Here is a 12,335-nt window from a genome sequence, read left to right as displayed (position 1 = left end):
TGCCAAAAAAAAAAAAAAAACTGCTAGCTCTACTACATGAATTTAATAGTTTAAGTATATTATATTCCAAAACAAGGACTACTCTACTCAAGATATTACTTGGATACCTGTCAATTACTCTTTTGTAACAATACAAACATAGGTAGCAGTGTTAGGAGATTTTCTAATCCAGCTTTATATATTAGGAAGCATTATGAGAGATGTATTAGGTAAGTGAATGTTAGGATTTTCTCTTCATTCTTGAAATCACATTCACTCATCAAGCTTAAGCAGAACTCTAAGCAAATTAGACATACCTGGAGAGAGGCATAATTTTAGTACAAGTCGTTTGGCTTTCTAAGGTATTTTATAACCAAGGATGAAACTAAGACTTAAAGTTAGGGGTGGCTCTACTGCTGACTGTGTGCAGCGGTAGCTCTACTGCTGACTGTGTGCAGCGGTAGCTCTAACGTCCATTCTATTGCTACTTAGTCATTGAGTGAGTTTGTGTGTGTGCGCGCGCGCGCGCGTGTGTTTGTCTTTGATTTGTGCGTTTGCAGCTTGATAAGGACAAAAATATTTTGTCAAAATTTTTTAAAAGGGTCGGGGTTTTTTTTTTTGGGCAAAGTAAGTTGATTGAACTTAATTTTTTTGGGTTTGTATATTTTTTTTTGATTTTAAATCTATAAATTTTTATGGTCTTTAAAACGAAGAAAATGTTAGAGTATAAAACTTTTTTTACAAATTGCTCATTTGGTGAATGGTTATTAGTAAGTAAAATAGTGATATAAATGGTGAGCCCAAATGCAAACCACTAATAATTAGTTACCTCAACCATTTGTAAAAATGTTGTAAAAAAATTTGTGACTATAGTCAATGACGACTTAATGCATGTAGAGGCCTAAGAAGAAAACTAAAATTGAGATCTTTTATATATTTAAATATAATTTAAAAAATAAATTTTACTTAAATTCTATTATCTTGTTTTATATGCAAAATTACTATTAATTAATATGAACCACATAGATTTTTTTTTTTTTGTGAAAGTTTATAGACAAAAAATTGACAAAACTTTTCATACCTGTTGATGTAGCAGATTGATATTGGTAAGTAAAAAAATAATGTAAGTAGAGGATTTAGATAAAAACTAATAAAAGTTCATCAACTTAACTTGTGAAAAATGTTGTGATTTTAGAATAAAATTGTTAAAATTAGTACCTATGTGTGTGTGTGTGTGTGTGTGTTTTTTTTTTAATCAAGGAAAAAAGTAGCTATGTTTGAGGAATTCAAATTGTTCCCTCCGTCCGTGTCCATAACTAAAACGAGAATTCCTACATGATACTTGGCCTACTTTTCTTTTGAGTGATTTAATTTGAATATATAGGGTCTGTTTGGATAAAACTTATTACTGAAAACTGAAAACACTGTAGCAAAATAATTTTTAAATGTGTGAATAGTATTGTGGGGCTCATTTTTAATAAAAAAATAGCTGAAAATGAAATTTGTGGGTCCGTGAACAATGCACAAATGCAATATTCACGGAAGAAAGTAGCTAAAAAGTCAGAAATATACGGCTACTGTTCATGAACAGTAGCCGTTTGTCCCCCTGAAAAGTGTGCTGTAGCAAAAAAAAAAAAAAGAAAAAAAAAGAAAAAGAAAGGTGAAACGCAGGAAAGTCAACAAGTGCAGCTGGGAAAAAAAAAAAACCACAAAACGTGAACGCAGCAAAACGTAGAAAAAATAAGCTGGATCCAAACCCTCTCATACAAATACTATTAATTTTTTTTAAAGCGTCCGAATCTAGTTGATTGTATACTTTTCCCACTCGGGGTTTTCTAGAAGAGGAAGAGAGGAATCGGTGAGGGATGGATAAGACCAAAGACCACGGATAGAATAGAATAGAATGGAGAGAATGCTCCGAGAGAGAGAGAGACACGGAATTCCTTTCTTTTCTAATTGTTATTTTACTAGCATATAATAAGTAGTACATTTTATCATTGAAAGCACAAATTAGAAACCCTCTCCGTTTCTCACTCTCTCATTGTCTCCCTCTCTCACAATATCTCAAGAACTCAACCATGGAAACCATGGGGGAAGTACTAGAGCGTCCCCACCAAAACCATTCCATCAACTTCTCCAACTCCACCACCTCTGCATTCCTACGCAAACTCAAAGACTATGCACCAAACTCCTCCCAACTCGTTGGCCTCCTAACCCTCCTCATCCCAGGCTCCATCTTGCTCCTCCTCACTGCAGTCACCGCCACAGTCCTCTGCATCATCTTCTTCGGCCCATTAATCCTTTTCACGAGCCCCATATGGTTCCCCATTGGGACATTCCTCTTTGTTGTAAGCGCAGGGTTCATGTCCCTGTGTGGCTTTGGTGTTGCCCTTGTGGCCGGTCTATCGTGGATATACCGCTACTTCCGTGGGATGTACCCGCCCGGTTTGGACAGGTTCGACTGTATGAGGAGCTAGATTGACGACACTGCCTCTCATGTCAAGGACTATGAAACTCCGTGTGGTGGGTACAAAGTACATGCAACAACGGCAGCCGAACATTCTAAGGCGAGAATTTTATAAATGCTTTTTACATCTAAATATTACTTAAATAATATTTATTTATTTATATTTAATTTTGAATCCATTATTAATTCTTATTTATTAATATGACTAATTCACCTAAAGTGAGCTAATGATAATTACTATATAGATTTTACAAATTAGCATATCACCAATAAAAGAAAAGTTCTAATGATAATTACTATATAGATTTTACAAATTAGCATATCACCAATAAAAGAAAAGTTATTCAAGCATTCATTTTATTATATTATTTAAGTATCACCAACCATATATGTCACATCAGTTTGCAAATTTTTTTTTTCTAAAATTTGTATTAACTTTAGAATTTTTCATACACTTAATGGTGATTGTGTTGTATTTTTTTTTTTTTGTGTAGAGAAAATGCTAAAATTATTGCAAATTTTACTATAAAAAACTTACAAATTGATGTGGCAATAAGGTGATACTTCAAAAAAAAAAGTATTGAATTACTTCATTGGTGACATATGAATTTGTAGGACCTATATAATAAAACTTGTAATATACTAGCATAACTCTAATATTTTAAGCCTTCTTAAGATTAGGATAAAATATACACTTAACTCACACTTTTTATTTAAGTAAGAAAAAAAAATTATCCCCCCCCTCCAAATATTTGGGGGCCTTTTTATGTCTACCGGGGGGGGGCTTAGACCTTGGCCTAAATGGCCTAGGCCTAGGGCCGGCCATGTTGCAGAGTAAAGTGAAGCTGGATCTAACTCCTAGAGCTTGAGCTTGAGCGGCTTGGAAGATTTTCGGACCGAACCAGCATAGATTTTTAAATTTCTTTCTTTAAATGCCCTTTTGTGTTTTACAATGAGATATTCTTTGTAAGTATGGAACTTGGGTTTATCAAAAAAAAAAAAAAAAGTCACAAATTAGTATTAAACTTATGATTTGACATATATATATATATATGTATGTATGTATGTATGTATGTATGTATGTATATTAACCTAATTACCCAAACCTAGAAGTAAGAAAATATATTTCATAAAAGAAGAAAACATATTATTATTTTACGGTATGATAAAATATAGTATGAGTCATTGTCTATAATCTATATCCTTGGGATTGGATTTGGGAATTTTCATTTTAGAATATTTGGATTTTGGACGCCTTGTACAAATGGAAAACCATTCTTCGTTGTTTTATAGAGAAAAATGTGACTTTTCATTTTTTTGGTTGGAGTGAAAAATAAGAGGACAGAAATAGGGTAGTTAGAGTTTTCCACTCAAACACACATTTTTTTCCTCATCAAATTGGGAAAGTGGATTTCAGTTAAGTCAGTTGAAAGGTTTCTTGTCATCAAATAAAGAATCCAAGGTTCGATGACAAGTTGACAACTAATATTTTAGCTTGACAATTAAAAACAATTATCATGAAGCAAACAATGTAAATTGAAAATTTATCATATCTATCAACTTGGAGAAAAACGATGAGAGAATTAAGAAGAAAAATAAAAATAAAAACTACCCCGGCCACTTTTTGATTCTTCTATTTTTAATAATACATGTATAATAGTAGTTTACTTTTTATCCTAATTCCATGTTCTATACTCTCTACCAAAGCATGATAAAAATTGGAAAAAAACATATTTTTTATCCTCTCAACATTTTCTATCCTTTTACTTTCCATCCTCCCAACCAAATAGAGCTTTAACTATAGAAAAACCATCTTTTGATTCATATTTTTTTGCTTATTTTTATTTTGGTTCTCATATTTTAGAACTTTCAATTTAGTCCTTGACCTTTTGAACTTATTATTATTTTGATCTTTATCATCATCTCCATGATAAAACTTGTCTGGTTGACGGATTACATAGTTGGAAAAATTAAAGATGATGTGGTTGGCTAATAAAGTAATAATAAAAAATTTAGTTTACATTAAAAAAAAAAAAAAAAACCATATCAACATTTAAATGGATTAAAAAGCCAAGTCATAAAAAAAAAAAATTAATCCTTGATTTTTAAAGTAAAAAAAAAAATGATAAAAACGAATTTAAAAGAAAAGGCTTAATCTGATTCCCCCCCCCCCCCCTCACTTTATTCGCAACAAAGCACGCAACGCACCCAAAAAAATCAATCCATCAATCTCTAATTTATACAAAAACTTCAACTACAAAATCACATAAGTTTCCACTACAAAAGTGAAAAGTGCATTTCGTTTATGAGATCTATTTCTATGAACCCTATCAATATCATATGTTTTAAGAAAGTCATAGAGAAACTCTTACACCTTCAATTTGTTCAGGTCTGAACAAAAATTTCTTCTCATTTTGTTATTGAAAGCCATCTAATAAATCGAAGCAATACTCTTTTTTTTTTCCTTACTCCGATAGTGGAGATGAGCATGTGTTCATCAAAAAAAAAAAAAAAAAAGATGAGCATGTACGTCTTCCCCATTAATGCAGGTTGCTATTTGTGAGTTTTATTTTTATTTTTTATACTATTTATATATGAGCTGGTGTCATCCTTAAGTACTCAGGGAGCCAACATTGTTTATGAATGCTTTTCTATGTGACAGAGATGCTTTTAAAATTCGAGGGAGACTGCTGGCTAGAGAACTCAACTACTAACGGGGGCCGGACATGTTTCTTCAACTCAATTACTTCAAGGTCACCAGCCGATGCCAAGGTTTTCCCCAATGAAATATTCAACTCATCAATCCCTCATTTAAATGAGCTGGTATGAGAATGAAATGTGTATTGTTAAAGTTTGTGGTGGAAATTTTTAAGGATTTCATGAAATTAAGGATTGATTATTTGATTTGTTTTGCGTATGTTGTGTGTTTGGTTGAAATGAGAGAAAAATATAAATTGTCAATTTAATCTCTTAATTTTTTAAGTAAAATAAAATTTTCTTTCTTTAAAGTTGAGGAATTAAATTTATGCTTTCTTTCTTCAAATTAAAAAATATTTTTTATATATTTAAGTGTTGACATGGCTTTCCTTAATACCAATTAAATTTCCTTGTTATATATTTTTTGCCACATATGTGCAATTCAGTAAGTTTTTTCAGGCATTGAGTGGTAGGAATAAACAATGACAGTAAATTCAATAACTCAAAAACCAAATTTAAAATTCCAAAAATATGATGACCAAAAAGAAAATATAAGGACAAAAGAAGTATATTTTCTTCCGCTAATAGGATTGGTCCTTACTTTCTAATTATTTATTTTCTTCCTGTGTTAGACTCTTTTTTTTATATATATAACTAAATTACAATTTATACTTTTTAAAGCTTAAAATAATTTTGATGTTGTCTCCTAAAAGTTTCAAATTTAATATGCATTATTAGCATCACATAGCATTCGGATTTAAGTCAATCTGTTCTTGTCCTACTATGAGGTGGCCATTAAATGCCAATAGTTGAAGTAAGAATGTGTGCGGGGAGCAATTGCCTCGCCTGTACAGATGCTTTTTTTTTCTTTTTTCTTTTTTCCCCATGAATTCACTAGAAACCCTAAAAATTATAAAGAATGATTTTTAAAAGATAACAACAACAACATTGAGATGTTGGTCGATGATTACCATTTCATTTGTCAACTTATCATTTCATTTTGTATAAAGTATGAGGCGTTTCAATACAAAATTTTGTATGAAACTGATTTGGTTAGAAAAGAATGACTTGCTATGATTGATAGTTGAATAGATGAATAGTATGGGAGCACATTGAATATGTATAAATGATCAGGAATGAATGTGTGTGGTTAAAGAATCTTGGACCAAGAAATTACCATTGAAACTCACTTTGCTTAGAGACTATTGGGACGTGGCAAGAATTATGAGCTTCTGTTTGCATCAAAGGTGAAGCCAAGACGAGGAGGGAGCAATTGCTCCCATGACCTCCCCAAAAACTCCTTTCATGCAGGAATCATGATTAGTTTGCTCCCTTGACAGGATTTATAGATTAGTTTCTAGCACCCCTCTAAGTAATAAGTACAACAAATTGTTTAAAAACAAAAAACATACAATGGACTCACGACATATAAGTTTAAATAACATACAATGGACTCACGACATAATACTTTTACAGCAACTAAAATTCAATTTCCTCCTATCAAAAAAAAAAAAATCCAATTTCATATTATGGTTTTATTTTATTAAAGTTCATATCAAAATAATGGGTCCCATATTTTAAAACTTAAAATAACCAAAAAAAAAAAAATTATGGCAATAAACGCTTTGCAATTTTCTCTCCACTAATCTTTTTTTCCATTCAATCTCTTAACTTTTTCACACTTGCAAATTTTGGGTTTTACTACAAACTCAAGTTTTAAATAATTTGAAGAATAGGGAAAAGAAAGTTAAATTTTACATGTTTTTTAAATGCAATCAAGGCAGTGGGAAATATACAACTTTTCAAGTATTGCTATATTTTAAACACTTTTTCATTGCATTATTTTTTTTTCAATTTATCTTGAGTAATCAAATTATATGTTTAAATTTTATGTATTGAAGCTAATCTTTAATTTGATGTTATTATTAATGAATTGATTGCTTGTTTAATTTATTTATTTTTGTTTATCTTTTGATAACAAAAAAATACCCACTTATAACTAATTGAGATTATGAAGAAAAAAAATATGAGCATAAATAATGAAAAATAAATTATAGCTTACATATATATTATGATTTGTATAAGATTGCATTAATATATAATTGTATATTTATTTTTGTCAATCTCGATTAATAATTTTTAGAGTAATTTTGCTTCAAATCTTATCTATTAATCTCCCCCTACCCATTTGACACTGGAGTGTCCCAAGATCTAACAAGCTCAATCTAATGTCAGTTCGGCCCAAAAGCTTTCCTTGAAAATCAGAAGAACAGCCCGTTATTTTGAACATTTTTTATTATTAATAAAGAAGTCAAAACAATCTTTAATTAGTGTCTCTTAAGATGAATCAAAGTATATATTTTATTTCTCCTAGGCAGACAAATATTTTATTGTGTTTCTAGTTCCTAAGAGTCATATCTAATTTTGGTCAAGTTAAGTAAATGTTTTAATTATTATTTTCATTTTCCTATGCTTAGGGGGTTGTTCCAAGCTCTATTTAAGCCTTTTGGCTGAATCTAATAAAAATCAAAGTGAATTTTCAAAATTAAAACCCTTGTGTTTTTTAGAAGATGGATTTCTTCTAAATTATCTCTTATCCCTTGAGTGGATTCCTTTGGGTGGCGAGTATCGGTTTCTATATCTCTTGGGTGATGCTAATCTGTATCCCATAAAGTGGTGAGTCAATCTAGTTCTGTATCCTTAGCTAAATTCCTTTGGGTTGTGTTATTGGTATCCCTTTGGGTTTACTTTGGTGGTGAATTTATCTATCACTTTATTTATTGAGTATATTTATTATCCCATATACCAAAAAATATTAAATATATTCATCCACCCTACCCTCATTTATCATATCGGTTAAGTTTGGGTTGCCCCATAAGAATACAATATCACCCTTGGAATAGAAATCCTACTTAGACACTGGTTTGTATTTTGGTTAATGTTTTCATGTAATTTATGAATTATAATAAATAGAGGTCCCTTTCTTAGTAATGCAAAATATTTTGGAGTTGATTTTTTAGCATCCACCCCCCCCCCCCACCTTGTGTATAAATAGTTAATTTCATGAAGAACTTAGGCAGTGTTTGTTTCAGGTGTAAAAGGACTTGGGAAAATATTTTACAGCCTCATGCGTGTTTGGGTGCACATGTAAAATACGGTCAAACTGAAAATAATTTCAGTTGACCATAAAATAAGGCCCCTTAACCTGTAAATGATTTTACACATCCAATTTACCTTCAATTGGTTTTTTGAACTCACACACCAGAGAGAGAGAGAGAGAGAGAGAGAGAGAGAGAGAGAGAGAGAGAGAGAGAGAGAGAGAGAGAGAGAGAGAGAGCTAGGAACCTAGCCAAGCTTCGGACCATTGCCCTGATCACGCCGCCCCACTACCCAGATCGCGCCAATGAGTTCTCATTTTCTTCCTCTCTTTTCTCTCTTCTTCCTCATCTCTTCTTCTCTTCCATTTTCAACCTTTGCTCCTCCATCTCTCCCAAACCTAAACCCAGATCCTCCACACATATCGATCTCGCCACCTCAACCCACCCCCCATCCACACCATCGCTGCCCTCTTTGGTTTTTTATTTTTTATTTATTGTAAAATAACATTTGTTCTTGGGTTTTGGAGGATTGGTGGTGGGTTGATTCGTGGGTTTTGATGGTTGCTGATTAGGGGTGGTGGATTGGTGGCTAGGGTGGTTTGTGGGTTTCAATGGTGGTGGGTTGTGAGTTTTAGTAGATGGGTTTTGATATTGATTTTGAGATTAATGAGTTTTAATTTTGATTATGATTTTTTAGGTCAATTGGTTATGTGGTTGTTGATGGTGGCTGCTGGTGGCTGGGTTTATAGTAGCTAGTGGTGGTTAGGATTATGATGGTGACTAGGTTTTCTGAAAATCTGTTTTTATATGCAATACTAAACACTGAAAATACTTTTCCGGTAACTTTTACAAAACACAAATAAACAAATGAAATTATTTTCCTTTTAGTAAAATATTTTCAACTGAAAACATTTTACACTCGAACAACATTATACATATTACCAAACATAGCCTTAGTTACAATTAAATGAATAAAGGTCCATATCAAAAGAGAATGTTAAAATTTTCTTATTATGTTTACACATATGTTGAACATAATATTTGAATGAAACATATTTTTACTCAAAAATAACTTTTATAGTGTTAGAGATTAAAGATAAAATTTGACTCGTTTATACTCATTAATGTTGCATATATATGTGCAAATATTTTTAATATAGTATTTGAAGTGGAAAAATAAATTCCTATTTTAACTCCATTTTTTTTCTCAACTTCACTTCTTATACTATCAGATCTACCGTATAAGAAGGGTGAAGTTTAAGAAACAAAATTCAGTATGGAAATAATGTTTGCCTAAAATAATTACTGCTACTTCTATGTTTATGAGCATGTTTAGGATTCTATATGTTTATAAATATATTTAAGGGATTTTATGTAAAATATTTTAATTATCTTGTTAATTTACATTTTCTTATAAAAAAATAAATTTCACACTACATTATAAAATTTTAATACTAGCACAAGACTGATATTTTTCACAACCTATGTCTAATCATTACTTCAGTGTTCATTTCTAAATTTTTTGTCCATTCTTGTTAACCATAAAAAATGAAATTAGAATATGGCCCAAAGAATACAATTTTCAAGCATAAACTATATGTGCCACATGCCCAACAACTTTTTATATTCAAAGATAAATGATGGTTTAATACACAAACCAAATTATGCACAAGAAAAAAAAATGATGATATAAGAATTGTATGAAAATATTATGATTATGTAAAATAAATTTTGTAGGACATTTAACCAATTTCTTTATATTAACTTTGACATAGTGTATATACAGTTAGACTAGCTTTGCTGACAACGACAAGCAGTCCAGTATATAAATTCTGAAATTTTAAGGAGCCTCAAATATAGAATATTACTCCTGATAATTGTATAATATCCTATATGACTTTTTTAACGCAATTTTATAACCCCAAAAGAAGTGGTTAATTATATCAAGAACTGAGTTTGAATCGAGAGACAATTCTTATAAAAAAAAATGTCAAATGATTTTTATGGTGGTTATGTTTAAAATATTATTATTGTATTTATCTTTTTTTTTTAAAGAAGATTATTGGATTTATCTTTAAATGTATGGTTAATATAATATTTGAATGAATCAACTTCTTATTTGAAAACAAGCCCTACAATTTTGGAGACCCTTTAGAGATTAAAGATAAAAAAAAATTATGTTTCTATTCGTTATCATTGTATACATGTGTAGAATTATGTTTTTAAGATAAAAATTAAAGTAGAAAAAAAAAATCTAATTTTAACTCCAAATTAATATTCTTACAATTCCACTCCTTATAATTTCGGATCTAACATATCATGAAGGATGATGTTTAAGAAACAAAATATATTATGGAAATAAAAATGTTTTTCTAATAAAATTATTGTTACATAAATGTTTATATTCATGTATATAAATTGTTATATTTATAATAAATGAGGGATGTTAACTGAAGAGGATAAAATAGGAGACGGATCTCTCTTCGTGAAGTATGACGGTACAGTATTGACATGTGGATGGTCGACGGGTCAATGTTACAAGTACACGTAGTGGACGGTTGTAACATTTGGCCTCCGTTGGTATTGATTAGGCTTTAAGGATTCCTAACCGGAATCAACTTGCATCTCGCGATAAGTCTAATACGACTTTGCTTGATCTCCACACAAACGTGAATAAAGAGAGTTCTTGCGTTACACATTTCACCATAATCAAAAGGAAAGGGTTTCCTGGCCAAGGCATGGATGATAACCCTACACCAATATAAATACTTCAAAACCCTCATAAATCAAGGTACGCATAATTGACTCAACTCTGGCACTTTAGGGTTGTGAAAAGTTCTAACTTGACCTTCGGAGGGTTTTTGGCCGGCACCACACCGATGCTCTCTGATCGGACTTTGTTTTTCGTTGTGTAGGTGCTGTTTCGACTTGAGAGTGCGTGTAGCTTACTGGTGACTTTTTCGGCTTCATCATTAACATTTAAGGAAAAAAACCAAGTAAATTTTTTCTTATAACATAATAAATATCATACTATACATAATACATTACAATACTCCAATAATTTGCATAAAATTGATATTCTTTGGGGATGACAATGGGGCTGGTTTTATATTCTTTGCCCCCCACCTCACTCTTGCTTCGAGGCGTTTTTTCTTTCTCGGCCAGTCCTATTACACTCGAGTTTATATATATAACTTATTACAAGTTTATTTGAACTATGTCCACTACAAAAAAAGTTCTATAGCCGCATTTTTAAAACGCGGCTATAGCTCAGAAAAACGTGGCTATAGCCCGATTTGGCCTATAGCTGCGTTTTTTTAGGCCGCATTTTCAAACATGGCCTCAAATCCATAACTATAAGCCTGAGGGGTCTATGGCCACATTTTTTCAAATGCAGCATAGGACATACTCTAACCACATTTTTTAAACGCGGTTATAGACCCTTATATCTATAAAAAAAAAATTTGATTACCAAAAATTAATTTTCGGTAATCAAAATTTTTTTTTTAAATTAAAATTTTAATTTTTAAAATTAATGCTTTCAAAATTTAAAATTTAAATTTTAATTAAATTAAGAAATTCAAAACAACAATACAAACCCAGCAAATTCAAATTCAGACAAAAACCCAGAAAATTTCAAAATTAATCAAACACAACATGCCCACAATACAAACACAACATGCTCTAAAATACAAGAAAACAGTGCAAGAACACAAACTGAACATCTCCTTCAACAAAAGTACAATCTCAAAAATACAAAAATCCCTATAACATAAACAGGTCCAAAAAGAGTCCATATGCCCAAACCCAAAATTAATCAAAACACAATCAAACAAAAGAAAATAATTTTTGGCCATGGGTTAGAGAAAAATAAAGCAAACAGAGAAAATTTTTTGAGGCACTTTAGCTTCATTGATTTAAAATCTTCAAGTCTATAGCAAAAAGAGACTCAACCTTCAGATCTACTGCAAAGAGAGACAAAGTTAAAGGGAACAAAAATGAACAAAACCTCATATTTTCACAAACCCATTCATACAGCATTAGTGGGAAAAAAAGATTAATAGTGTGGGTCAGCACTTTTTGGATCTCCGGCA

The 12,335-nt window shown here is 31.1% G+C and overlaps 1 protein-coding gene across 1 annotated transcript; it reads left to right on the top strand.

The window, feature by feature from the left end:
* The first annotated feature begins 2,066 nt into the window (after positions 1-2,066).
* Positions 2,067-2,456, top strand: LOC142635525 (oleosin-like). Its single transcript, XM_075809665.1, has one exon. It carries the CDS (start codon positions 2,067-2,069, stop codon positions 2,454-2,456), a length of 390 nt encoding a protein of 129 aa, XP_075665780.1.
* The last annotated feature ends 9,879 nt before the right edge of the window (positions 2,457-12,335 follow it).

Source organism: Castanea sativa, chromosome 5 (genome assembly GCF_040712315.1).
Source record: "Castanea sativa cultivar Marrone di Chiusa Pesio chromosome 5, ASM4071231v1".
NCBI classification, from domain to species: domain Eukaryota; kingdom Viridiplantae; phylum Streptophyta; class Magnoliopsida; order Fagales; family Fagaceae; genus Castanea; species Castanea sativa.
The sequence above is the reverse complement of the archived record's forward strand: the minus strand, read 5'-3'. Positions and strand labels throughout refer to the sequence as shown.

Bases quoted from the DNA above. Each gene is read 5' to 3' on its own strand.
- LOC142635525 (XM_075809665.1), top strand. From the start codon at position 2,067: ATGGGGGAAGTACTAGAGCGTCCCCACCAAAACCATTCCATCAACTTC.